Raw genomic sequence first — 27,844 nt, 5'->3', positions numbered from 1 at the left:
CGGCAGCACATTCCCATCACTGCTGGTGGGGATTGGGTTAACCTGCATCCCCTGGCAAGGAAAGGGAACAGGAGCAGCTGTATCCTCTGTGGACACTATAAGGTCCCTAACTGGCCAAGACAGCCACTACGGCACCTGTCATTTGGACTGCTGCCTAAAGGCAAGGTGTCCCCAAAGCCTGATGAATTCAGGGTCACGACAGCATCCCCCTTTTCCTCCTCAAAACTCACCAACCTCGTGTCAGCCTCAGGGAGCTTTGACCCTCTTCTCCCATGTCCCAAGCACAGAGGCTGGGGAGGGCACTGCCCCCAGGGCTGAGGTCCTGGGTCCTGGGTACTCCCGGGGCCTGGTGACCTCCTCGGGGGTACTTTGTGCCAGCTGCAAGTGATTCCCATGGGAGCAGGAGCTCTGGCAGGTCTGGCTGCTCCGTGGGAGAAGTTACAGCTGAGTTTTCTTTCTTCTGGCAGATGCTGAGAACGTGGAAAAGGAGGAGGTTCTGGCACATCAAGGGACCATGAGGACAACCCTCCCTGGCTTCTGGGGACCTCAGGGACAGCTCAGAGGGTCCTTGTCCCAAAAGGCCCCTGCGGCAGAGACCCTTTAAATGCCCCAAGTGCAGGAGGGGCTTTGCACAGAGCTCCCACCTGCAAACCCACACGGGCCAGTGCCCCTCCCAAGTGTCCTACCCACAGGGAAGGCTTCAGTGACACCTCCATCCTCATCAAGCACCAGTGCACTCTCATGAGTGCCCATGCTACTGCTCCCAGTGCTCCCAGTGCTCCCTTCAGCCTCAGCACCGACCTACTGCAGCACCAGTGGGCATATGGGGGTGCTGCTGTTGGACAGGGACGTATCCAGCCCCTGCCCCTGCAGTGTGTGGGGCAGTGCTCATCACTGGGGTCTGTCCTCCAGAAACAGTACCTTGGAAATGTGGGTTTGTGTGTAATGGGAGCTGGGAAAGGGGAGTTCCACATGAGAGGGAGGTTCTCATCACATGCGGCCAGCGAACGCACTCGGGGAGGTTAAAACTCTGGGACCGGCTGCCCTGGCTGCTCTGGTGATGCCGCAGGAGCTGTGCCCGACACTGTCCCTTGCTGGCCACAGAACATCATGGCACGGGGCAGAGCTGCATCTGGGCAGCTCTGGGCCCCCGGGCACTGAGGATTGTCCCACTGTCCCCCCGGATGGACAGATGGACAGGATGGACAGCCCCAGCGCCAGGCTGCACCCCGTGGGCAGGAAGGTGGCTCCAGGTGCGCCTCTCCTTGCTGGCGGGAAAAAATGGGCACCAGCCCCCTCCCCAGGAGTCCTGCAGTGCACACAGATGGAGGTAAGTCAGTCCTTCAAATTCAGCGTTATTCCCCAGGAGGGAGATTCAGGGGGTAGAAACCTAAATCTGCCCTTTTCAGCACTGAAAACGTCGTTCCCTGCTCCTTGTCCCCAAAATCGGTCCATCCTGCGGGAGCCATGGAGGGAATCTTGGGCACGGCAGAGTTGTTTGGTGTTTTTTGGTCTGGTGCAGGCAATGGGGCAGATCTGCATCGGCACAGCCCCAGCCAAGCAGCCACACCTCATCTGGAGCCTGAAGTTCAAACATTTAACTTCTTAGCAAGATACAACTCCAAATTAAGCTCCAAGAGCCACATCCAGCAGTCTCATCTGGCTCCTTGGAGGGTTTATAGATGATGGAGAATCCCCAGATGGAAAAGCTGCCGCATCCAAGCCCAAGATGCTGTTTTGGAGTTGCCCCATGTTGGACTTGCTGAGCTGGGAGCCGGTGGGTGCTTCAGAGCTCTGCACCCCTTAGGAGTCAACAGAGGAGCCAAACTAATGCATAGCTATTTATTGCTTAAAACCAGCCTAGTTTCCTGAAATTGCTTGCAGGGGAAAAATGAATCAACAGTAAAAAAACAACAGAAAGCTCAGTGCCCATCCAGGCAATGTCCTGTGCTAGGAGAGGTGATGGAGAGGTGCCACGCTGCTTCTGGAGAAAGGGGCTCCGTGCGGCCCAGGAGACAACCTCTGTGATTTGAGGAGGACCCTGAGAAAACCAGGAGAAACAGGAGAAAAAGCTAACCTTCACTTTCCTTTTTTTTTCTTAACAGACCCATGAGCTCACTTTCAGCCCGTACAGGCTCCCAGCAGCCCAAAAATGAGGGGGCAGACCCGCAGCGGGGGCTGGGGGCTGTGTTCCCAGCGTAGGCAGCTGATGGCAGGTCTGGAGCCCGGCGGGTGCTGCAGGGGTAGGAGTGTCCCCAGCCGTGGGACATACAGCCAGGAGGAAAATGCTGGGCTCAGCAATTCCTGCAATAGTCATCCGAAAAAGATCTTGGCACCATGGAAGGGTACCCACAGCCCCCGATCCTGCATGACCAAACACAAGATTTTAGGACTTTTTGTAGGATACCAGTCCCTGCAGTGATCTCATGGAATGCTTCAAAATGCTAAAGCTTCACACACAGCAGAAGGGGCATTTATTTTGTTAATAAAAACAAACCAGAAAGGCACGGGCACATCCTGCTACTGGGCATCCTTCCCCTGGGGACGGGATGTGGTGGCATCAGGGTCGGTGGAGCTTCCCCAGCCCCAGCTCCTCCCAGGGGCTCTCCCAGGCAGCAGGACACAAAAGCTCAATGGCAGGTCGTGTTTGCTGGCTGCTTCCCTTCAGCTCCCGAGGAGACGCAGTGCCGTGGCGCAGGCACAGGAGGGTGATGATGCTCTTTCCAGCCCAGCAGTGGCAGGGGATGAGGCCGAGCTGCATTTCCTAGAGGGAAAGGTTTTGCAATCAGCTGGGGGAGCAGCTCAGTGAGAGCCCCCAGTGCAGATGGTGGCTTCTCACCAAAGCTTGGTAGGACTGAAGACATTTCTGAAACTAAGGAGAGCTTGTACATGGTCGGTGTGTGAAAAGGGTGCGGGGATGAGTTGAGCCAGGGGAGTAATGGGAAGCCAAACCTCAAATTCAGGCTGTGTGAAACAAAGCCAGATGGGTGGGATGATTTCTTTCGGGACATCACAAGGCTCCCTCTGTGGGCCTCTCTGCTGTGCGAGGTCTTCTCCAAGGTGTTTGCCTTAATTCTTGGCTGCCTCCTCATTAAAAAGGAGAGCGAGGCTGGGGGGGGGATGGAAGGAAGCCCAGGGAGCAGGAGGCATTAGTGGGGTGAGCATCTGTAAGGGGAACCCCATGGGGTGGGTGCCACCAGGCACAGGGGCCCAGCTGGGCACCCGGCGAGTGGGGAGGGGACACTGGGGGCTGTGGGCATGAGGGTGCCATGGGGGGGGGCAGTGGTGCATCTCTGAGCGGTGATGTAGGGAGCACAGACCAGCGCACGGGGACAAAGCTGGCAGGGATGGATGAGCAGCAGGCTCATGGCCGCTGCAGTTCGTTCTCCATGCCCTTCAGCGCCCCATTTCCAGCACCCTGGGTGGGAAACCCCAGCATGGTCCCCAGGCCAGGCTGGCAGCCTGTGCTCAGCATCCCGTCCCGCGGGTCCCAGCACTGAACCCGCCCTTGGATGCAGCAGACACGTGGGCATGCAACCTGGCAGCCCCGCAGCCGTGCCCCATTGCATGGGACCTGGGCACCCACACGTGCTCAGTGCCCATGTGTGGAGTCGCAGCCTTGCGCTGCTTGTCTCCAGGTGGTCTGCCTGTGGCATGCAATGAGTTTTCTCAGTTCTCGGTTCCCTCTCAGGGAACACGACGTGTCCCAAAGGATGGTGGCAGCTTCAAAGGCCAAAGTGGAGCCTGCAAAAGCTGCTTGATGGGAGGGATTGCTTGTGGTGCCAGGATGTGTCCCGTCACTTGTGTCAGCACGTGGGCTGCAGGCACCAGGGGGGCCCTGGGCCATGCACCCATCCTGCAGCAGGCCCAATCCTGCTCTTGACACCGGCTCCTGGGATTCAGCTCCATACCAAGGGGCAACACAGGCTTCTCTGCAAACCCCCCCTGAAGACTCTGGTGAACACCCTGAGGCAAAAGCACATCCCCCAAAAGGACTGGCAGCTCCCCAGATCTGACAGGATCCATCGGCAGCTCCATCCTGCACGTGCTGCACTGTCCCAGTGTGACACCTCAGCCACCCGCAGGCCTGTGAGTGGGGGACAGGGACACCAGGAGCACTGTGAGGACATGCAAAATGCAGTGGGTGCTGTGCACGGCTGGGGCACAGGTGCACGTGTAGCGCGTGTGGGTGCTGGGCACCCGTCCGCCTGCCTGGTTCACCCGTGTGCCGGCGGGAGGGGTGAGGATGCTGCAGGGGCACATTTGCAACGCCGGGTGCGTTTGGGGTCCTCCAGGCCTGCACTGCATGGCATCCACGTACGCAGGAGATGCTGAAGCGGTGGCTGTAGAGCCCAAAGACTTTCAGTTTAAGTCCCGCTTTGCCCTGGCAGGGGGATGCTGCATTCCTCAAGGATAATGAGTTGGATAAATAATCCGGTGTCCACGCTGGCACGGTCAGAACTGGCATCGCACGAGTCGGCTGGTGCCTGGCCTGCTCCCTGCCTCTCCCTGGGCTCGCGCTGGCCACAGGAACCAGGAGAGAAGCTGGTTTCCTTATCACCCTCCCACACTCACCCTCCATCCCTCTCCCCTGTGGCTCCCCAGCCCGGCCAGCCCCCGGGTCACGCCGGGGCTTGGCAGCAGCGCGGGGGAAGCGTGCATTGTGGCTGCCCACTGTGGCCCGGCTAGAGGAGAAAGCAAGGATTTCCTGGCCTGGAGCAAGTCCTTCCCGTCTCCTCCCAGCAGCCGAGTGCTTTGGGGCTGAGAGCAGGCTGTTCCCGACAGGCTTTGGACTGCACGGAGCTGCCACCAAATATGCAAGCAAGCAGGACGCAAGCACGGAGCCATGGCACTTTGGTTGACATCATCCTCCAGTGCCAAAATCTCCCCCCCCCGCCCAGCTCTGTCCTACCCATGTGCAGAGTCCCCGCTTGGACAGAGCCTCCAGCCAGCATGGAGATGTTCTCCTCCACACCCCCTGTGCTCGTGCATCCTCACCTGCAATGTGCCATGGGGACGGGGGTGGTACAGGGTGGCCTCGTGCCATTGCACGGGGACTTTAAGGAGGGCAATTCACCCATTGCCAACCTCAGCCCAACAGCCATGGCAGGTCAATGCTGCGGGATTTGTGTCCAACGGGCCATAACCTGCAGCTCCCTGCTCAGAGCCAGGCAGCAGCAAACAGCCAGGATGTCTTCCACAGCTAAACACTCGGTTGCATGCAGAGACCTGGAAAACGGGCTGTAAGAGCCCCACTTGGGGACATCTGGTTGGGCAGCTCACGTGCACAGCCACAGTTTTCCCCCCTCAAATGTCACTTCTCCTTCCTGTGAAGGAAGAAGCTGGGCTGAGGCAGGAGCAGCTGCTGGCACCCCCCTCTTGGTGGGCTCCCTGCAGGCACCGATTTTGCTTTTGCTGCAAACAGCCACGCTGGGTGATGTCGCAGCTTCCGCTATGCCACAACCGCATGGAGATCTTGTGCAGCAACTACACCTGCTAATGGGGGTTTTTAGCACAAAGGGCTGATTTCCTGCTATTTTTCCGTGATTCAAAGTTTCCATTCCTGGGGATGGCTGCGACAGAAGGGCTGTTACCCGTCTCCTGGCCTGGAGCATCCCCAGCACTTTGCCATCCTCCCGCTTTGGCCCCTGCCCCAGGGGTGGATTGGGGACGGCACCATCTTGCCCCTGGTGAAGGCTTTCCCATGGCAGTCTGGGGAAGCTCTCCCCGCGGGGAGCAGGCAGACCCTGCACAGCTCCCAGCTCCCAGCAAAGCCCTTGGCTCCGGCTCTCTCCCAGCGGAGGTCTGGTTTCTGTCCTGCTGTCTGCTTGTCCTCCCTCGCTTCAAACAGTCCCTGTTTGTTTGGCTCTTGCTGCCGGCTGGAGCCGGGACCGCGTGCCTGGGCCGCCTGTGCACAACGGCTCCTTGTTTGCCGCCTCCCTCCCCGCTCGCCCCTCGCCTGCTTTAGCAATTATCTCAATTAGCCATGCCCTCTCCTTGCTCCCTGGCTGCACTGCAGACCCTTGTCCTTCCTGCTCCGTGCCAGTGGCAGCAGCGATGCTGCCCGCAAGGGGCCACCTCCGAGCCAGGGGGACATGGGCACCAGGGTGATGGCTGCTGGCTTCTCAGGTGGGAAACAGGTGGGTTGTGCAAAATCCAGGTGTTTGGGGCCTGTGCTGGATCCCAGGGCTCTCTTCAAACCCTTTTGGGGCTGGAGAAGGATGAGGAAGTGGTGCCTGGACCTGCAGCTCCCGGGATGCCAGCCCTGTGCCACTGGCATCTGACTCTGCTCCTTCAGATCGCCTTGGTGGGTGCTGCCTGTCCTGCCCCAACCATGCAGGGTGCTCCCCCTGCCTCGCTCCCCAGGAGCGTGGGTGCAGCCAGCTTCCTGCAAGACACGACCCACGTGCCTCCACGGCAGCACCGTCCTCCCACAGCCGCCAGCTCGGCAAGAGCCTCGGGCAAGCAGTTGAGATTTCCACATGCTGACGCAGGCAGCCGTGCAGCCCCACAGAGCGGGGCTTTCCGCAGCAGTTCCTGGCAGGGCTGTGTTTCAGGGCCACCTTCTCCTCTGCCCTCCTGAGCCTGTAGAGAAGCCGGGGTGCTGGGGAGGTGCTGGATGCAGGAGCATCCCCATCAGCAGAGCCCAGCGGGCCGAGCGGGACCATTTATTCCTGCACCCCGGCAGTGGCTTGCACACCCCCCCAGATCTGAAATCCAGGGCAGACAAACCCCCTTATCCTCTCCCCATGGTCCTGAGCCACGGCCAGCCCCTGCCATGGTCGCTGCAGCATGGCAGGCTCCTGCCCACACTCTGCTAGCAGCACCGTGCTGCAGCTGTGTGGGGACACAGCACTTCAGCAGGGGCATCACCAGGCAGGGCGAGCAATGGGGCTGCCACTCCCGGGGTGACTCCGAGCACCCAGTCTCATGCTGACAGCAGCCCCGGGCTCCCGGGGTTTGATTTTTACTGCTCAAGCCGGTCTGTCTGCTCCCATTTGTGTCTGTGGTGCTGCCGAAGGATGTGAGTGCCGGGCTCACACAGCCTGGCAGCTCTGCGCTGGCACGTGGGCAGCCGCCGGGCAGGCAGCCCCTGCGCTGGTGCAGAGGCTCCTCCGCAGCTCTGCGGCCCCAAATCCCCGTGCGTAGACCAGGGTCCTGCAGAAAGCCAGGGCCTGGGTGAGCCCTGGCAGGTGGGGGGGCTCCCCAGAGACCCCTTCTGCCTTGCTGGGGATGGCCCTCATCCTCGAGCCTGCACCCAAAACCACACCTTCTTCCTCATCCATAGGACCATGACGGCTCCAGAGCATCCTGGGGGCTGCGTGGGTGCTCGGCACCCTGCACAGCTTCCCATCATGGCTCACAGTGGTATAAGTCTCTCTGGTTACCCCGTCCTGTTCTGGGGACACCACAGAGTCCCCGATGGCACCTTGATGGCTCCCCAGCAGTCTGGGCATGCTGGGCCCCCTCCCAGGCTGGAGCACCAGTTTCCATTACATGGAAAAAACCTCACCTCCCCATGTCATGCCAGGGATGGAGCTGGCTCCAGTGTGACCACTCACTTCCCTGCAGCCTGCAGGGGAGCACCGGGCTGCAGCAACCCTCTTGTTCCCTCCAGCCAAGGCACCGGGCAGGGGGTCCTCTCTGGAGGGAGAAGTGGGGAGAGACAGGCCACGGGTCCTGCTGTAACATCCCAGGATGGCTCCTGGCAACAAATGTATTGGCTGGGGCTTGGAGGACTGAAGAAATCAGGGAGAAGAAAGAGGTGGTGGAAACCCCAAGGCCAGATGATGCTGTCAGCTCCAGGAAACCTCCTCAGCAGCCGGTACAGCACACCGTCCCTGCCCCATGGGATGCAGCCCCCTCCCATGGACCCCCTGCCAAGGGCTCTACACAGCTTCCAACTTCCACCCAAGGCAAAGCTGGGGAATTCGCCAGCTCCCACATTTCCTCATGCCTCTCCCCTGCTTCCCCCCTGCAACTGCCTGTCCCCGGGTCTGCAAGATGCAGCTCTTGCCCCAGCTGAAGCTCTCCCCACCACCTGCTCACAGCAAGCAGCAGCTCAGCTCCCCGTGCTCAAACCGCAGCAAAGGAGTGCTGCTCCGGCAGCCCCCGCACAGCCGGCAGCCGCCGTGCTGCAGGAAGCTGCCACCATGCCGGAGCAGGAGCCGCACGGGGGCGGGTCCCAGCCATGCACCCACACAGCTCCCCAGGAGGGTTACAGGCACGCAGGGAAAACAAAATCCTTGGGCCAACACTCAAATTCACCCAACTGACCTAGAAATGCAACTGGGGTGCTCCATATAAGAGCATCACTTGCCCAAACTGAGCAGAAAGGATGGCAGGAGACCCGGGGGTTGTTGCCAGCTGCTGGGAGCATGGATGGGAGAGCGCATTGGCCCCCCAGGTCCTGCCGGGAACCCCAGGACAGCCACACTGGGACAGCAGGATCCCACCACCCACAAGCACGGCCACAGCCTCGTGTCCAGCATTGTGTTCAGAGCAAGGGGCCACAGAAGCCCCGTCCAGGACCCAGGCAGGGCCCGGCAGGTCCCATCCACTGTGTTCAGGGAAGTTTTCCTGAAAAAACTGAAATGCTGCTGCAAAAATAAATTGCTGCTTCAGTGCTGAGTTGCTCTTTGGAGCTGTGCCCCAGCCGAGGCAGCACCCAGGAGGGACGAGCAAGAGCTTGAGCACCTCTTCACCCATGCCAGGACCACCCTGCTCCACTGCGCTGCTGACGGGCATCTCAAAGGCTCACGCAGTCGCCGCGCCACCTCCTTCTCCCTGACCCAGTTTGTGTCTCACCGCCACATCCCGGCGAGCAGCACTGTCAGGTTACAAGCGCAGGCAGTGCTGGGCTCTCCCAGGGAGCCAGCAAAGCAAACGCTAAATGTCACTGCAAGTCATTACAAGGCATCTGCCTCAGCCCTGGCATCGTCAGCCCCAGAGCTGCTCCACCAGCCCTGCACTCACCCAGCCCGGCGAAGGAGGGCTGGGAAGAGCGGCTGTATCCCAGCTCTGGTACTTCCTCTGGTTTCTACTGAGCCTCAGATCCCTCGGGCTCAGTTAAACTCAGCATCAGCTGGGCTGGATGGGAAGGGGGAAGGTTTTTGCAGAGCTGCCATTTCTATTTCTGGGCCATCCCTGTCCTGTTTTTCATGGTGTTTTCTAAAGGACCTGGGTCTTCTTTGCACCCTCTCATCCCTGAAATGTGGCTCTCGATCTTTGTGGTCACCACCTGCCCAGGCCAGCACCCCCAGGGAGCTCCAGATCTCCCCACCAGCCCCGGTATCACTGCAGGACCAGGAGGGAGTTTCTGGTGTGACTGCACTGCTGTGGGGTCACCAGCAAGACGTGAAATCCTCTTTGCCTTGGGAGTCACAGGGCTGGGGGAGATGCAGCCCCCAGGTGAAGAAGGGGACTCTGATGGGAGTGGGGAACCCCACTTGCCCCACAGGGACTACAGCCAGTCCCACCTCCATAGCACAGTCCACTCCCCTGCTCTAAGCATGGCCAGCGTGTTGCTCTGGACCTTGTGCAGGGCAGCTTTGAACATCTCCAAGGCTGGAGATCCCACCACCTCCCTGTGCCCCAGCCCAATGTCTGACCCTCAAAGTCAAAAAGCTTTTCCCTACATAGCTATAGGGAAATACAGCTGGAATTTCCCACGTCTCAGCTTGTGGCTGTTGATCCTCATCCCCTTTCCCTCCTCCAATGAGTTAGCTGTGAAGAGCAATGAATTCTCCATGAGTCTTCTTTTCTGGCAGCCCAGCAACCCCAGATCTGCAGACAGGGAGCTGGTGGGCAGGGAGATGAAGGTCACCACGTCCAAGGAGAGATGAGATGGTCTCTCTGGCCCTGCTGCCTTGATTTCCCCCCATCCCACATGCATCTCTCCTCCTCCTCCTCGCCCTCCTGCCATTGGTGCAGCACTAGCAGGTGGGCACCCACTTCACACCAAGGGCTCCCAGGAGTGGATGCGGTATTAATCACTAAACTGAATGAATAGTGAAAGTAATGATTATACCCCTTGGGATCTGTTGGGGCTTTAGGAACATCCATAACCTTCAAGCTTGCCAGACCACCATGCATGTAGGTCTGTTGTACTGTAGAGCTTAAAATTCTCCTAATCTCAAGGTTTTAGACCACTTTGCAGATCTTCTGAGCACCATTTTTCACATGGTGGAGTCTCTGTAGAGGGCTGCAAGCCTAGAAACAACCACATCCAAACCCCCATCAATGCATTAGGACTCTATTGCAAGAGTATCAATGGTCAGCTCCTGACCACCACCAACCCACACACTTCTGCTGCTTCAAACAGCAACCAGAGCAACCAGCTCTGCAGCAGCTTGTTGCATCCTTAAGCAGCCAGCCGGCAACAAGCGATTCTGCTCGTTTCTTGGCAGATTTTTTAATAGCATCCTTCCTTCAAAATGGTGTTTGCTCTGCCTGGGCAAGCTGCACAGCCCAGGAGCTGCAGACAGCTCCTGCGATAGCTTTGGTGAAGCTGCGTGGCAGATGCATGGTGTGAGAGCTGCCCTGCTTTCCACTTCTGTTGGTGTCTGTGCTGGGCTATTGTGGGGTCCAATGACACCTCAGCCAGGCCTGGGGGGTCTCAGCCTGGGAGGGTGGCGATCTTGGCACTTGGGGTCCCTTCTCCTGATGCTCTGCGCTGGGAAGGAGAGACAATCCTGAGGGGATGGAGCATGGCACGATGGAGCATGGAGGATGACAAGACCTGATGTGGAGCATGGGTACCACATTTGCATCTCTGCCATGGTGGGCTGGGTGGTCCCTCCAGCACCGCAGAGCAGCCGGGCAGGTGCTGGCACTGGTGCCTGGCCCGCTACAGACCTGCTGATAAAGCTGCTCTCTGGGAAGCTGAAGATGAGCTCATTTTTTTGTGGGTGAATTAACTGTGTGACAAGTGATTCACCAGTGCAAAACAAGATCATTGCAAGAAAGGCTGGATTTTGGTAAGAGCTGTTGATGTTTGCAGGACCCGGTCAAACAAACTCTGTAATGAAAGCAGCAAGCAGTAAATAAAAGTGGCGTGAGTCATTGCAAAAGCACCCCAGGTGCTGCTGCCACAAGCACGGACAGCAAAGTGCAATGCCAGGTCGGCACAGAGTAGATGGGATCTGGGACGTGGGGCAGGAAGGTTTGGCAAACGCACGGAGCTGCTGGCTCACTCAGGTGGAGTGAAAAGCAAAGACACGTATGTTGTCAGGGTCAGCACCAAGCAAGGAAGGAGCTATCCTGTTAGAGCTGGTCCTTCTCCGCAGGCATTATAAATCCAGAAGGGCAATAAAATCCTGAGCGTGCAGCTGGACGACCAAACCGATGATGACTGATGCAGATGAGGAGGAAGAAATTTAGGGTCAAATTATCTTCTGGCATCACCGTTCATCTCAGGAGAATTGCAGCAGAGATTGGCCAGCAGCGTTACATGTCTCAATGTATCCGAAAAGCAAAGGTTTAGAAACGATCCATTTGTGTCACTGGAAAGTAATAAGTTTTGCAGAAAGAAGATGTGGTTGCATGCAGGGCAGTTCCAGCAAGACCAACACCAACTTGATTACAAAAAGTAACCACTTGATTACAAAAAGCAAAACTTTTGTTCATCTGGGCGGCATGAAGCAAACCCACTGGCAAAACTGCTCCTGAGTGTCTGTCTGAGCAGAGCTCAATGCAGGACATGGGGAACGGCGGGTACACTTGAGCTTAGGAGCTCCCTCCAAACCCAAGGGCATGCTTGGCCTGCTGGAAAGGTCTCAGAAAATGGTAAAATAAATCAGTGCTGTTTGTAAAACCCAGAAAAGCATGCCATATCACATCAGCACAGCTCAGAAGACACGCTGAGAATATCCACAAGCAACATAAAGGTGTACATTTATGATAACACATAATACAACAGATTTTTAAGAAAGATAATGCAGCATGTAAGTCTATATGACAAAGTTAGGTGGTAAACCTGGGAGTATGAGTACGGCCAGACCCAAAGGCAAAGGTTAGAGTCACCCACAGGGGCTGGGATTCGGCAGGGACACCACTCAAGAGCGCAGCCACACGAGCCCAGCCGAAGATGAAGGATCTGGGCTTTGAAGGATGAGGTTATTTTCAGTTTGGGGTGGAAAGCAGAGATCTCAGTGGACCAACTCAGCAGAGAAAAGGGAAAACTCTGCACTTCCAAAAGCAAGCCTGGGAGAGCCCTGCAAGTCTCACTGAGCACTCTGGGATGAAAACTTGGGGCCAAAGCCTCCCTTGCACAACACTTAACCGGTGGCACTTGCCACCAAGGACCCCATCAAGCCTAACACAAGCTCTAGGAGAAAAAGAAGTGCCCGGCTTTGGCTCAGGCTGCGAACTGCTTCACAAGTACCTGAAGGAGGGGAGGACGCAGTGCCACGTCCATTGAGCACACACAGCAGAGACTAGCAGAGCCATTGGGGCAACATGAAGATCCTCAGCATCTTGGCACAAACATACTCTTATTCAGCAGAAAAGATGCCTGATATAATTTATGATTATTTTTAAATAGAGCTGTTGCTTCATTCATGGAATAGCAGCGTAATAACACTGTGTAGCTGGGTCAGCACAGGGATGCCATATGAATTAATAACAGAAAATGGCTCGTGCTCACTCACTTCCTGCAATTTTCTTTGCTCTGTGAGTTCAAGCATAATATATAGGTTCTTGCTATCTGCATCCAGAAGCGTTAGCAGGAAAGTGAGCAAAAACTGACAGAGAGGGGATGGGGAAGATTAAGGGAATCCCTGTTTAGCACTGTTAGGGTGCCGACAGCAACAGCCTCACACTGATTTCGGCAGGTAAGCAGATCAAAGAATTACACTTAGAGGGACTAGAGGCAAAGTCATTACAAAATCTATTATCCCACGAGAAACTGGAAGATTAAAAATACAACTGCTAACATCGTCAACAGGGGAGCATGGATGTCCATGCCTCCAGGTGGAGGCAGCTGGTGGGTGAAGCTGCATTGTCCCGGGGGAAGCCACATTCTAGGGACAGTCCTGTCGGAGGATGAAGCGTGGCTGAGTCTCGGGGTGCTGCGGGTTCCCTTAGGACCAGGCGGTTTGGTCATCTCCTCCAGGCCAGGCATCTGGGTGAGGTTTTTAGCATCATTGCCTGGAGCATGGATGGTCGGATCATCTATGGGATGCATAAGGCCTGGTGGAGCTGGGCTTTCCTTGGAGCTCACAGCGGGGATGCAGAGCTGTTCAGTGTAATGTCTGTCCCACCAATGGAGGGGCCAGGGGACAGCGATGGCGTGAGCGTGATGTGGCTGTGCGGTCACAGCAGCTCCAGGGCCACGCAGACGCCTTGTTACAGGGGCGAGCAGTGGCAGAGTCTTTGCTGCAGCAAGGCTGGGTGGGTCAGCAGGCGGATTTGGGCAGGGTAACCTTCAAGGGGAGGGCATCAAAGTCCAGGCAAAATCCTGGGGCCAACTGAGGAGCATAAAGAGCTCGAAAGTGGCAGTGGGTGACATGAGCAGGGAAACCCCAGCAACACCCAAAGGAGCCCGGTGAGCCCCCACTGGCACCCTGCCCCAGCCAGGGTGGGATGGAAGCATGGCGTGTTTTTGGATTTGGATGCGCATGTGCCTGGGTCACTGTCACTGCAGGGGCTGTGAGCTCTGGGTTCGAGCGTGGCTGGGGAGTTGGGGGGCTCTACGTGGACTGGCTGCCCATTTTGGTTGCCTGGCTGTGGACTCCCCACACTGGAGGTACCCATGGCGGGGGGAGAGGGCAGCTTGGCCCCTAACATGTGCCAGGGCTTGGCAGGAGCCAGGAAGGACAGGCCAGGAGTCGTCCTCCTGGGGCACGATGTGGGGTGTCCCCAGCCCGTGGGCTCGTGCCTGCCTGGGCCAGTGAGGGGTGTCAAAACAGCAAGGCCCAGCAACGCACAGTGCTCCCCAGTGTTCTCCAGGACCTGACGGCATTGCTGGTACCCAGCGGCGGTGTGACCCCCCGCATGCCATGCTGAGCCCACCGCATCCCCCAGGCACCAGTGAGACCCTGTGCCCTGCTCCCCCTTCCCTAGAGCGCAGCAGGGGTTAGGATGCTCAGTTGGGTTTTGACCTCAGCACGGGGGGAGCCCCTCTGCTCCGCTCCTGCATGGGTGGCAGTGGGTCAGGGTCAGGCCTGCCAGTGGGGTCCCTTGGGACACGGTGGGGTGCATGGCTCTGATTCGGCAGTGGGACAAAGTGGTGGTGGTGGGGTATTACCGGTGTTACGGCCTTTCCCCAGCCCCGAAAGCTGTGGGGGCCGCTGGCAGGGGCCCCTCTACCCACTGCCACACGCTCCCTGATGCTGGCCCCAAAACCGCTGCCCCCGGAGCAGCATCTCGCGCTCCCCGGCCCGCGCCGCGGAGCCATTTCCAGCGGTGGTGGCGGATGCTGAGTCACTGCAGGCCCCTCCGAAACACCTCGCCGGGACCCGGCCGGGGGTGAGCGGGGGGTGGGGGTGGAGAAGGAGCGGGGCCGCGGCGGGGCCGGGGCAGGAAGGGAGCGGAGCCGCAGCGGGGCGGCGGGGGGGCGGTGTGCGGGGCGGGGGTGTGCGTGCGTGTGTGTGCGTGTGTGTGCGCGTGTGTGTGTGTGTGTGTGTGTGTGCGCGGGGCGGCGGGCGCTGCGGCCGGCGGGCCCCGGCGCTGCTGAGCGAGAGAAATGTGAGCCGGCTGCACCACTGCGGCGGCACTGCGGGCGCCGGGAGGCAGCGGAGCGGGAGCGCGCAGGCAGCGCCCGCGCCCGCCGAGCCCCGCGGGACAGCGCGGACGGAGCCTGCCCGCCTGCCTGCACCTGCCGGAGGGGGATAGGGGGGTGCCCAAGCCGCAGCCCCCCCCCCAGGCAGCCAGCCTGCGCTGTCGGCCGGGGAGTGTTGCATCAGCCCCGCGCGGAGCGGGGGCTCCGCGGCCGGAGGAGGCGGCGGGCGAACAGGGGGAGGGAGAGCGGAGCCGCGGGGCGGGCGGAAGGTGCCTCCCCGGCGGTGGCGCTACCTGCCGCCTCCCCCCGGCATCTGGTCCCCGCGGAGCATCCGGAGACAGAGGAGCCGGCGGGAGCCCGGCGCCGCCAGCCCTGCCTTTGTGCCCGCTTGCCCTCCCCGCGACGCCGGAGAAGCTGCTGGAGGAGGCGGCGGGGCCGTGGGAAGCGGGACCGGGAGCCGCGGCCCGGCCGGGAGCGGCGGTGGAGAGCCGCCAGCATCTTCGGGGAGCCGGCACTCTGCACGGGCAGCGCCTGCATCCCTCTGCCTTTCAGATAACCTTTAGCCGCTCGGGCCTCCAAACCTCTGCCGGGGACGGAGCGGGGGTCTGGAGGCTGAACCGGGGACACGGCCGCACCGGGTGCCCGCGGCCGAGGCACGACGGGCCAGTGCAGGTAACCACCGTCCTTCTGGCCGGGCTGCCCGGGGGCATCACCCTGCGGGCGCGCAGGCGCGGGCGTGTGTGTGTGTGTGTGTGTGTGTGTGCGCGGGTGTGCATATGTGTGAGCACTGTTGGGCTGTGAGCGTGCCAGCGCGGCATGGGGCAGCGGTGCGTGGGGCTGGGGATTGCGGTGGGAGGTCATTGCGGGGGTGGATGCTGCGTGTCTTGGAGGGGGCTGTGTCGCCCCAGGGGTGACGGGGATGCGGGGTCCGGTGGGGTGCTGCGCCAGGGCTGTGCGTGAAGGGGTGTGACGGCGTGAGCGTGGAAACGTGGTGGCTGTGTGCGGTAGCTGCCTGGCCGCACGGATTGCCGTGCCCGTCGGCGTGCTGCGGGTGAGTGTCTGCATGAGACCTGTGGGCAGAGAGCCCCCAGGGCGGCTGCTGTGCACGGGGTGGGGGGATCTACGCTGCTTGCAGGGTGCGGGGTGCAGGATGTGGGCCCGTGATGGGGGATGCGGACGCGAGGCCTCTCTCCCCTGGGCAGGCATGGCAGGATGCTAGCAGGACCCCAGTGCCACCAGGACATGGCCCCTGGGGACACCCCCACTGGGGTCGGGAAGGGATCCAGCCCCCCACGGTTCTCGAGCATCCAGGGCTGACCCCCCCCAGCCTCTCGCCATCCCCAAGGGCTGCTGCTGCAACCGGATGGCCCCCTCGGGCCCCCTCTGTCAGGCCTGGGAGGGCTCGGCGGGAGCAGGCATCCCTCTAACAGGATTTGCAGCATGATGGAGGAGAGCGCCTTCGCCCTTCTCAGAGGAGAGAGAGGCTGTCGCTGGGGCTGCTGAGGGAGAAAATGGCCACGGGCTGGCTGCCTGCCCCCCATCTCCTGCCCCCAAACATGGCCTGTCCTCTCCAGCAGCCCCGGGACAAGGGCAGGGAGCTGGGAAGGGGGAGAGGAGGCCAGAGGGAGGGATAATAGCAGGGACAGATCAGGAGCAAGAGATGGAGGTAAAAATAGATCCACCGAGCAGAGGAGGGGCTAAACGTGAGAGAAAACCCTGAGCAGAGGCAGGCCGGCGGGGGACCCCCCCCCCCGGGAGGGGTCCTGCATCCCAGTGGGGTGCAGGGGGACCTCCCCTCCCGGCCCCTAGGGCAGAGGGGGGAGCTGGGACCCCGCCGCCAAGGAGATGCCCGGGGGGAAAATACCTGCCTGCTCCCACTTCCGCTGGCCCAAACATGCAGATGGATGGACAGGACCTGCAGGGCTGAATTGCCAAATTGCTGGGATGCAGGCAGGCACGCATCCCAAGGGAACGCTGGCTGCCGGCAGATCCCTGAAGAGCCTTGGATCCAACCCCCTCTCGCTTTTCATTTCCAGCGAGCACGAAGCTGAGCTGGGGACAGAGGTGCCAGGGACGGCGGGGACAAGGCGCGTGGCAGCCCCGGCACCAGCCAAGGTGAGCTGCCCTCCGGCGTGGGATGCTCCCTGAGCCCCTGCCCCACGAGAGCTGCCGGTGAGTGGGAGAGCCAGGAAGTCAGAGCAAAGGAATTTGCAAACACATTCTTCAGCGCCACGAGGATCCCACAGCACGTAAACAGGAATAAAGGCCGGGCGGAGGCGGGGGCCGGGGCGAAGTGGGGGCTGCCCCTGGTTTCTGTGGGACTCCCCCAGACTCACCTGCCCCAGGCAGCTCCTGGCACCACAGTCCTCAATTTACCGTTCCCAACTGCAGCTGATCCAGCGCGGGAAGTACCAGTGAAGGCGAAGGGGGGGGCTGCCGAGTGACGGCCAATGTCACGTTAACATCCCGGTGAGGCGCTGCGGGGAGCCGACACTTTGATCATCCGCCCAAGAGCATCCTCCAAGGCGGGCAGGATGCCGCTGTGAGCCCTGCCTTCCCCAGCCTCGCACCTGCCGCCCTCGGGGCTGGCCGGAGAAGAGGGGTGCGGGGCCCGTTGGCGCTGCTCCATCTCCCCAGGATGCTCTCCCACGCCAGCGGCTGCTCCCCGTGCTCCTGCTCCGCGGCCAGACCGAGGTTGAAAGCTCAGCAGGCTGCTGGCATGTTTTAGCCTCATGCAGGCGTCCCTTGAAGACCCCAGAGCAGTGGACAGTAATGTGAAAACGATACTCATGTCGTGTCTGAAAGGGCAACAGGTCATCATTAAAATGGAGGCGATGAAAATCATCCACCCGGAGAAGTTTTCAGAGCTGCAGGCCTCACAGCCACGCTATACGCCAGCCCCACGTCGCGAGCCGCCGCTCGTGGCCAAGCGTGCGTGGCCCTCCGAGTCCGAGATCATCGTCAACCAGGCGTGCGGGGACATCCCTGCCCTGGATGCCACCCCCGGCCCCCTGCCGCTGCCCCGGACTCCCCCCCTGCCGCGGCGAGAGCGTGGGTACCAGAGCCAGCGGAAGGGCAGCTCGGAGGTTTGCTACCACCGGCAGCCGCCGTCAGACGAGGTGATCGTCAACCAGTACGTGTTGCACCCCTCGACACCCTGCGAGCCCCTCGAGTGCCCCACCTGCGGCCACATGTACAACTTCACCAACAAGCGGCCCCGCATCCTCTCCTGCCTGCACTCGGTGTGCGAGGAGTGCCTGCAGATCCTCTACGAGTCCTGCCCCAAGTACAAGTTCATCTCCTGCCCCACCTGCAAGCGGGAGACCGTCCTCTTCACCGACTACGGGCTGGCGGCGCTGGCCGTCAACACCAGTATCCTCAACAGACTGCCGGCTGAGGCCCTGGCTGCCAACCCCGTCCAGTGGAGCAGCGACACCGACCGCAGCTGCTACCAGACCTTTCGCCAGTACTGTGGGGCTGCCTGCACCTGCCACATCCGAAACCCGCTGTCTTCCTGCACCATCATGTGAGCCCCGCGCCCCTGCCCGTACCTCCCGGCAGCGGGGCGGCTGGTGGGTGGGAGAGAGGACGTCGCAGCACTGCGGCCGGTCCCTGGTCCCGTCTTGGCCGATGGCACAGCCCGGGGATGTTCCACTTCTCGCTGCAGCCAAGGACGTGGGGGACCAGCGTCCTTGCCGACACTGGTGGGGGGCGATGGGGATGCTGGGACCTGGCGGCGGCCCCCTACACCCCGGTGGTGCCTGGGGAGAGGGACATTGGGATGGGTAGCATGTCCACCAGCGCATCCAGGGGCCCCAGCTCCCCCCATCCTGTGGCGGGTGCCCCTGCTGCGCATTGAGCATCCCGCCGTGCCCCTTCCCTGAGCACTTTCTCCCTCCTCTCTCCCTGCGGCTCCCGAGAGTGGACACTGGGTCCCGAACAGAGCGACACCCTCCCCATTGCCCGGCAGCAGCGGCACAAGGAGCCCTGGAGGTGCATGATGCCGCAGCGGGTCGCGTGCCCGGCACGGGAGGTGAGGACAGGTCCCCAGCTGCCCCCCCCGCCTTCTCTGTAAGTTATTTGCCAAAGCTTTCATCTCAGTGGCCAAGCTGCCACGCGCCCGAGTTGTTGTAGCCACGCCAAGCCGCCACACCAGCCCCTCGGTTGCGAGCAGACACGCGGCCCGTTTCCTCCGCAGGCCCTTGAGGAAAGCTCCACTTTATCCTCGTTTTGGAGGATTCTTGTTTTTTCCCCATCCATCCCCGGCCGCCCCATCCCAGGCCGCTACGCGTTCACAAAGGCATTGAGCTGTGCCCGTTCTCTGCCACTCCACCTGGCGCCCCACACCGATGCCCCATGGGATGGCTCGAGGGGGTGGTGCGGGGTCCGGTACTCGAGGGGGTTCGGCTGGGCAGGGGGGCAGAGGTCTGGCTCCTGCCCACAGTCCCTTCCCCGGAGCAGCACCTCTGCTCTGACCCCTGTGTGGAGGGGCTGGCAGGGCAGCAGCCCCCTGTGCACAGTTGCTTTCTCCAGGGCACCTGGAGGGATGTTTGCTGCCAAAAAAGCAAAAAAATAAACCTAAAAAAATAAAGAAAAAGCCATAATTTGCGGGTGCTCCTGTGGGGCTGAGCAGCACAACCCGGCACAGCCGCAGCACCGGGGGCCTGCAGTGCCCAGTCCCAGGGCACCGGGGCTGGGCGAGCCAGAGGGGCCCTGCAGAGCCCCACACCCTGGCTCTTCTGGAGGGAAGAGCAGCCCCTGGCACTGGCCGAAGCCCAGCATCCACCCAGGGAGAGGGGCCATACCGACCCCCTGCCCGCCCCGAGGGAGCAGGCGATGCTGCTGGCACAGCCCCGGGTACCACCCCGCTGCCAGTGGAGAACGGGGGCCGATATCGTTTCTGTGTTGCTCTGCCAATGCCTCCCGCTGCTGGTTGTGACAATGATCATGTTTTATACCCGGCCTTGTTCTAACCCCATCAGTCTCCCCAATAAAGATTATATTGGAACGAACGGCGAGCCAGTGTCTCGGGGGCGCGTCGCTGCGGGCAGGAGCAGGGCTGCGCACCAGCCGGGATGCTGCGCCCTGGCCCTGCTCGGTCCCTGGGGCGAGGTGGGGGCAGATACCCAGAGGAAGGGCTTTCCCCTGGACTGACACCTCCTCCAACCTGGCTCCCAGCTCTGATGCAGTTGTGTCCCCTCCCTACCCAGCCCCTCGTCCCACTGCACGCAGCTGGGCACCGTGGGGTACCCTGCCCACCTTGGCGGGCGGTTCCCAGTCACACCAAGGGTTCTTAAATACCCATTGGATGTCCCGTTCCTCCCTGAGGGACATGGTATGCTGGGGGAGGATTTGCCAGCCTGGCCCAGGTGGCACCCACTGGCGAAGGGAGCCGGACAGGGACACGGGCGGTGCCGGGCTCCCCCTGCCCCGCTCCGGTGACGCCGACGCACCCATAGGCCCTGCCACGCTCATGGCCTCTCTGCACCGTCCCCAGCTGCACACAGGGACTGCCCTGGGGCCCGGCGTGCACTGACAAACAGCATCAGTGGGGAGCACCAACTGCCTGCACCGAATGGACCCCAGGGTTGCTGCGGTGACAGCTCTGCAGCTGGGAGAGGCAGAAATTTGCAGCAGAAGCAGCCGGGAGGATGCTCCCGGGGCAGTGTGGTTCCCCGGGGTATGAGCCGTGCAGGCAGGCTGGCGGGTGCATGTGTGTGTGTGTGCTCACACTGAGGCTTTCTGTGCACGCACAGCCCCACTCCCCACTGGGGAGCAGCTTCCAAAGCATTGGCACATCCCCGGCTCACGGCTGAGCTCTGAGGCAGCTCCCACCCCCGGGGGGTGCAGGGTGTGCGGGGTGGCTGTGGACTCCTCGACTAACTTTCCGCTGGAGGGGGTTCTATGCCCAGAAAATGAAACCACGTCCTAGTCCATGGGTGCTGAATTACAGCATCAATAACACAGCCGGTGCCATCCTTGGCCCCAAGTGTGCTGCGGCTGTGACCCAGCTCCCCGGCCATGTACTGCATCCTCGCTGTCCTTCATGGGTGTGGGGGGCACATGCAGCCCTGGCAGCAGCGCTGGGGGCTCCGGGTGGTCGCAGTGACCCCCAGTGAGCCCAGTGATGTGGAATCTTGGGGAAGCTGGGGCAGTCCCAAGTCTGGGATGAGCATCTCCATCACCCCAAAGGCTCATCCTGAATCCAGGATGAGCAACTCCATCTGCGGGGACCCAAAGACACCGAAGCAATGGGCCAGCCAGAAGGAGGTGGTGGCAGCATTTTTATTATGTAAGGATGAAGGGTACAACGTTTCCTCCCCCCCCACCGTACCTCTTGGGCACAGAGTAAATTTAAAACCGCTAATTTGATTTTGAGTTGCAATTAAGGAAGAAATGGGGCCTTTCAGGAGTAAGTGCTGGGCGACAGCCCATTTCTCCAGCCCTATTAACCTCGAATGAGCACTCGCAGGAAGAGGGGCCAGGGTGTGCTGCCGGGGGACAGGGACAGCAGTGCGGTGCCAGCCCTCATATCGTGGCTGCAGATGAATTAAAAGTCTTTCAAAGTCACTCCAGCTTCCCAAGCCCCGAAACTCTCCCATGGCCTCTGTGGCCGCACTGAGCTTTGTGCCTCCAAGCTGGGTTTCCAAGTGCTCCAAGTCCCATCCACTGCTTAAACGTGGCCAGGACATTGCCGTGGGAGCAGGTTTGGATGCGTGTGAGCAAAGGTGCTCACAGAAGTTCCCAGATGAGCTGGTTTGAAAATCTCCTGGTTGATGTAATGTCTGTCCCAGGACGGGATGAAGCTCTGGGCTCTCCCGGTGTCTGGGCCGGCCCTTGGTGGGAGAGAGGACTTGGGAGGTTAAGTGACTCCCAGGGATGACCCTTCCGCAAATGCCCTCCGTGTAGATGTGGGAAGGGCCAGGAATGGGCAGCTTCTCTGCCAGTTTGGGGTCAGCCTTTGGCACGGGTTCAGTGGATGATGTTTTCCAGCTGTTCTCCCCAAAACTGGCTCCCGCAGCTGGGCTGGTCAGTGCTGGGGGTCACGCGGGGCTGGGGGCAGCTCTGAGCTCCTGCCAGTGATGGGTGGGCAGCCCTGGGCAGCACCAAGGCCGGTCCCCGTGTGTGTGGCCCCACCAGACCCATCCTGCCTCGCCACCCTGCTGGGAGGTTGCGCAAGGGGCCAGTTCCCCATTGATGCAGAGTGGGGGGAGGATCCGGCCCCAGCACGGCCCAGGGGCCGATGGCTATGCTGGGCTACGTGGCGGCGTGATGCCAGGCTGGGAAGGAGGTGACCGAGCAGAAGGGCTGTGCCCTCCTTGGGGACACACAGCCTCAAAACCTCGACCCAGGGCGGTCACGCACCCAAAACGGCCATTTCAGCGGAGAGGAAGCCACTGGCAACGGCCTCTGCCAGCGCCCAGCTTTCACAACGAGGTGCAACCCCACGATGAGAAGATAACGGGTTGTGGCACGGAGCCCGAGAGGCTGTGACGGGTCCCTGGGGCAGCGCTGGCCCCGCAGACAGCGAGGGAGCCCGGGAGCTTTCCTGGGGTTAAATCCAGACAAGGGCTGCCCGCAGGCACGGGCACCGGCTCCCACTCACTGCCCAGCTCCACGTTCAAGGTCAGATTTCGGTGCAGGAGTTGCTCCCGGTGCTTCACCGCTTTCGTGCCGTCCCACTGGTCGCTGTCCCTCTGGCCTTGCTCTCACGGGTGCAGGATGGGGACAGCCCTGGCATGTCCCCAGCATGGGGGCTGAGCAGGGAAGGGGAGATGCTGCTGGTTGTGGTGTAAAAGGGGTGGGGATGCCTCTGGCCAGAGCTGGATGGGGCCCCTGACATCCCAACCCCCTGACCCCCAACCCCTGCCTGCCTGGGTGGGTGAGACCGGGCGCACTCGGTGCATGCCTGAGGCGGGCTGTGCTGCTGATGCCCTCGCTGCCACCCAGGCATGGCTGGGGACCTGGGTGGGGGACACACACTGGGCTTCAGCAGGAGAAACCAGAGGAGAGAGATACGGCCCTGCAGAACCCCGAGTGGGCAGGTCCCTTCGGGGATGGGGACAGCCACGTCACCCGTCTGGGGACATCATGTCACCCTCCCGGTGCCAGCAGCTGGGAGATGCAATGAAGCATTTGGGGTGAAATGGGGTGTCAGAGGCTTGTGGGAGGGGCAGGGAGGGCTGTGAGGGAGTGGAGGGAGATGGGTGGATTTGGGAGGCTGTGCTGGAATCCGTGGAGGGGGGGGAGAGGGGATGGGGGTCTGCAATGGGGCAGTGGGAGATGGCAAAGGAGAGCTGGGGGGCTGGTGAGAAGGTGGAGGAAGGCTGCATGGGTGGTGTGTGTGGTGTGACTGGGGTGCTCAGAGGGGTTGTGAGGGCTGTAGGAGGGTGCAGGGGGCTGCAGTGGGGTGTGCACGGGGAGACAGGGTGCATGTGGCTGCTGGGGGGGGGCGTGGTGCTGCGTGGGGGTGCAAGGGGACTGCAAGGGATCAGAGGGTGTCTGGGGCGGTGTGCAGGGCTTGTGGGGCGGCTGTGCCGGGGGGTGGTGCCCCGCAGCCAGAGCCCTGCCGTAGCCTGCCGTGGCTCTCAGCATGCTGCCCCCAGCCCCCGCTCGCCATGCTGCAGCGCGCTCGCCGTGCCGCTCACCACTATCTCGACGCGCTAAATATAACCGAGTCCTTGCAAGTGGACATTGCAGCCAGGCTCCCGCGGGCCAGCCCTGCCTGCACGCCGAGGCACCGTGGCACTGCCGGGCTCTGCATCGCCCATGGGTCCCACACTGCAGTCCCCCCCAGGGACCCCATCCCCAGGGGCAGTTATGTGCCCTTCTCCAGTTTTTAGCGCCCAGAGGTGCCGGCAGCCCAGCGAGGGCAGCGCAGACATGCTGGAGGGCGCATTGCGCTGCATTGGGTCCCTCTGGGGACAGCTCTGGCCTGGTTTGCCCAAAAGACCGTTCTCCCCTCTCCATGTAATGTAGAGCAGGGACACGTGTCAGGCCTCCCACGCAGTGGCAAGGGCCCCCCGGGTGTCTGAGCCCCCTCCCCCTCCCCGCAGGCCCCATCTAGCCGAACGTGCCCCCGGCCAGGGCCGAGCTGGCACTTCTCCTGATGGAGCTGCTCCACTTGGTATAAATAAATATTCCTTGGTGTGAGGGGGCTGGGGGGGGGGGCCTCCCTGCCTCTGCCTCCCAGCCTGACCCGTTTTGGGGTGCCCTGCTCCTGCCTGCCATGCCTTGGCGCTTTGCCTAATGCTGAGAGTGGCTTGAGAGCCCCGGCAAAGCCCACGGCCCAAATCTCTGCCCTCGTGGGCACGAGGGGTTCCAGCGAGGTTGTGCGGGCATGGGAGCATCCGCTCACTCCCCGCTGACCTGGCTCCCTTGGCAGGAGGAAGGGGAAGGGGTGGGTGGGTGGTGGGACCTCCACGGTCCCCCGCAGCCGCAGCCCTGAGGAGGTGCCGCGGCCTGTTTCTGGGGGAGAAGTGCAAAGCCAGGACACACAGCTGGTTGCACAACCCTGGCATGGCCGGGCAGGAGGACAGGGCACGGCGGGGTCAGCCAGCTCCTCGGCAGGGACGGGCAGGGTGGGGACGGAGAGAGGTGACAGCACAGGGGTCGATTTGGCAAGGGGTCTGCGTAGAGCTTTGGCAGGGTGCTGAGAGGGGGCCGGCAGGCATAAATAAGGAGCAGCACATCCCAGGCTGCAAAGACGGGTGTCAGCACCACAGGAGACTGACCTGCCCAGTGGGCTCTTGGGGGGGATCATGGGGGTCTGACACCTCCCTGCCACCACCACCACCCCAAAGCCTGGAGCTGTCCCCGTCCCCTCAGGGTACAGGTATCCCCAACAAGTCACTGCCAGCCCCGGCCCCTCAGCGTGGTGGGGAGCAAGGCTGGAGAGGAGCTGCACCATGGCCCAGCAACACCCCCAGGAGGTCCCAGGGAGCGGGGCATCACGCTGGCTGGGGCACAGCCCCCACGCGGGGCTGGCTGCCAAGTCAGGAGCAGAGCCCACATCCCGCTCAGCACTGAGGTATTGCTGCCTGCTGCAGCCGTGGGCAAGTCCCACGTGGGCACAGTCCCGGTGCCACGGTGCAGTGGGCTCCTCCGCCTGCGGTGCCTGGCTGGGGCCAAACTTGCCTGTCCTTGGGCACAGGGTGCTGGGGTGCTCGTGGTCTGCTGGCCCGTCCTGCTCTGTGCTGCCAGCACCAGGCTGCAAGGACAGAGCCATGTTTGCTTTCTTATCGTGGCGCAGAGCGAGGCATGAGCACGGGCTGGCACTGCTTGGCCAGGGCTGGGAGGTGCCGCGGTGGGGGCAGGCACCCTCTCCCAGGGTGGCTGGGGACCACTGGCTGTCCCCATCCCCTCCTCATGTCACCACTGGACTCCAAGGGGACATGCTCTGCCTGGACCAAGCACGGAACTCAGCCAGACGCTGCTGTGGTACAAATGCAAGTTGTATTTCTAGTCTATGCTGGGGAACCCCAGTCCATCTGGCCTGGGCGCAGGCGGCACAGCCCATGGCACACCCCTGCTCTGCCTGCAGAGCCCCTCCAGTTCCTGGCCCTGTGCCAGGGATGTGCCCCCGGTGCAGGAAGGCCTCCCATTCCATCCGCTCCTTCACTGCTGCCGTGCGGTGGTGCCCAGTGCCTGGCGGGACACAGGCAATGCCCAGCTCTGGGGTCACCTCCCTCGGCTGCCCACCCTGGCTCCTCCGCTGCCTCACCTGCTCCGGGCTCACCGGCAGTGCCAGGGCTTCCCGGACAGCTTGGTTCATGGGTTTGCTCCAGGCTGGCATCGCCACCCAGCACCAGCCCCCCAGGGGTGAAGCAGGAGCGGGGCTCCTCTCCCCAGGCACGGCCCATCCTGGAGGCACAAACGCAGCACTATTTATCAAGGATGAGGAAGAGCATCACCATCAGGACGATGGGGAGGAAGATGAGGAGGAGGCTGAGCATCTCAGCCACCAGCAGCAGCACCAGCACCAGGAGGTAGCAGCAGCGGCAGCGGCGCTCCAGCCGCCCCAGCCCGTGGATGAGGCAGGGCGGGTAGCGGATGCAGGGCAGGCACCCGAACATGCGGCTGGTGTGGAAGCGCACCTGGAAGCGATGCTCGAGGGCACCAGTGAGGCCCGGGCGCCGGGGCGGCAGGGCGGGGGGCCGAGGGGTGGTCAGGGTGCCAGGAGAGGTGGGCTGGGCATGCAGCAGGAGCAGCTCCTCTTGCAGCTTGCAGATCTCCCACTCCAGCATGGGCGTCTTCTGGCGGCAGATGGGGCAGCGCACGCGGCCGAACTCAGCGCCGGCGGCTGTGTCCATGATGGCACGCAGGCAGGCACGGCACAGCCCGTGGTTGCAGTTGAGCAGCGCTGGTTTGTGCTGCTGGTCATCATAGGGCTCCGTGCAGATGGGGCACTCATCCTCGCTGCCCGCTGGCACGCAGCACGGCTCCGCCACCACCTCACTGCTCGACGTCTCCTCTTCCTCACCAGAGAGGCTCAGGATGGAGCTGGAGGCGCTCTCCAGGCTGCGTGACGCCCCCCGCGGTGCTGGGCTCTCCCTGCGGGGCAGGATGGGGCTGGTGGCGGCAGCAGCAGGAGGGTCCTGCCCTGCAGGCAGGGAGGCACCATGGGCAGGCGGCTCGTCATGCCCGGGCAGGAGTGGCTTGGTTGCGTCCTCCGCCAGCGGCGGGTTCCAGCGGCCCCAGGCAGCAGCGGGCGCCTCTCCGCAGAGCCGGGGCAGCTTCCCGGGGTCCCCCGACCCCACAGTCTTGCTCTCGCCCTGCTCCCTGGCACAGCCCTCTTCGCCAGCTGCCTGCACTGGCTGGGGACCAGGCTCTGCCTCCTGACCCGCTGCTGGCTCCATGGGGGTGGCTGCTGCACAGCCGTCCCCCTCACCCACCACCCCCTGAGTCCCCTCGGGGCCTGCTGCGGGACGTGGGTGCTGCTCCAGGGTAGGAGCTGGCCTTCAGCACGGCTGCCAGGAGGGTTTAAAGGCAGCTGCGTCCACACAGAGTCCCATCATCCCTCTGGCATGGTTTGGGACCCCCTCCCAGGCTGACGGGTCAGGAGCCCCCAAAACGGGGTGCATCCCCATCACCCTCACCGATAGGCCACCCCAAGAGGGGCATCGCTGTGAGCATCCAGCAGCCACTTCCTCCTCCTCCTCCTCCTCCTCCTCTTCCTGCTCCCCAGCGCCGACGTAGTACTGACCCGCCACGGTCCAGAGAAGAGAGCAACGAGCTGGGCGCTGCCAGGCGCTGCCCGCTGTGCCGGCAAGGGGTGCGGGTGTGGCAGGCACCCGTGCAGGCAGCTGCCGCCTGCTGTGGGCCAGGCAGGGCTGGGGCCGAGCCTGGCTCTCACCAGTCTGGTTTGTCAGCTTCTGGAAGCGACTCAAATGCAGGCGGCCCGGGGCAGGCAGCCATGCCTGCACCAATCAGCTCCCGCGGGAGCCGGGGAGGAGCTGGGCCCACGGACGCCTCTTCTCCTCGCCCAGCAAACATGGAGCCACTTCTGCGGCCAGCGGTCCCCACACCACTGCCCGTGGGGCATGGCAGCATGGGCCCTCCGCTGCCTCAGTGCAGCCCCCTCACCCAGCTAACCCCGTCCCTGCACTGGGCCACCTCTCCGAGCACAGCCTGGATAGTGCCCCATGCAAGGGGATGGTGTCACCAGCATGATGACCACCATGCAGCAGCTCCACACTGTCCCCCCCGCTGTCCCTGGAGTGTGGGGACACCCAGCCCAGCCTGGGTCTGCAGATGCAACAGCTCCAGCAAAGCAGCAGCGAGGAGACCTGAGAAGCATGCCGTTTCCACTCACTGTGGTGTCGTAGCTCAAGCAATGCCCTGGGGCGCTGCTCGCCGTGCTGGACCCCACGATCCGGTGCATGGGAGGGTGGCTGGGTCACAGGCATGGCATGGCACCGCTGTCCCTTCCTGTCCCAGCCTGCTCCCAGGGACTGTCCCTGCCTGATTCATGCCCTGGGCCCTAATTGCTATTTATGCAGTGGCACCAAGTTCAGTGAACTGGGGGAGGAAGGTGGTGGCACTGGCCCCACTCAGGGCCAGGAGTGCACACGGCCCCCAGGTTGTCAGGGAAAGGGCTGGAGGCTGCCGGCTTGTCAGGCC

General features: G+C 62.0%; 2 protein-coding genes across 3 annotated transcripts; one reads left to right on the top strand and one right to left on the bottom strand.

The window, feature by feature from the left end:
• Positions 1–14,607: 14,607 nt before the first annotated feature.
• Positions 14,608–19,731, top strand: RNF208 (ring finger protein 208). Of its 2 annotated transcripts, none has more exons than XM_054849229.1 (2): positions 14,608–15,394; positions 16,759–19,731. In XM_054849229.1, exon 2 carries the CDS (start codon positions 17,455–17,457, stop codon positions 18,250–18,252), a length of 798 nt encoding a protein of 265 aa, XP_054705204.1. In that variant the 5' UTR covers positions 14,608–15,394; positions 16,759–17,454; the 3' UTR covers positions 18,253–19,731. The 2 variants fall into 2 exon arrangements, with proteins under 2 accessions (XP_054705204.1, XP_054705205.1); XM_054849230.1 differs by lacking the exon at positions 14,608–15,394 and adding an exon at positions 15,644–15,773 and having other exon boundaries at positions 16,759–19,725.
• Positions 19,732–25,165: 5,434 nt separating this feature from the next.
• On the bottom strand, positions 25,166–27,605 carry LOC129215632 (uncharacterized). Its single transcript, XM_054849155.1, has 3 exons — positions 27,511–27,605; positions 26,821–27,081; positions 25,166–26,275 (listed from the first exon to the last, which is right to left on the bottom strand). Exons 1-3 carry the CDS (start codon positions 27,603–27,605, stop codon positions 25,606–25,608), a joined length of 1,026 nt encoding a protein of 341 aa, XP_054705130.1. The 3' UTR covers positions 25,166–25,605.
• Between the last annotated feature and the right edge of the window lie 239 nt (positions 27,606–27,844).

This window comes from Grus americana, chromosome 20 (assembly GCF_028858705.1).
Source record: "Grus americana isolate bGruAme1 chromosome 20, bGruAme1.mat, whole genome shotgun sequence".
Lineage (NCBI taxonomy): Eukaryota > Metazoa > Chordata > Aves > Gruiformes > Gruidae > Grus > Grus americana.
The sequence above is the reverse complement of the archived record's forward strand: the minus strand, read 5'-3'. Positions and strand labels throughout refer to the sequence as shown.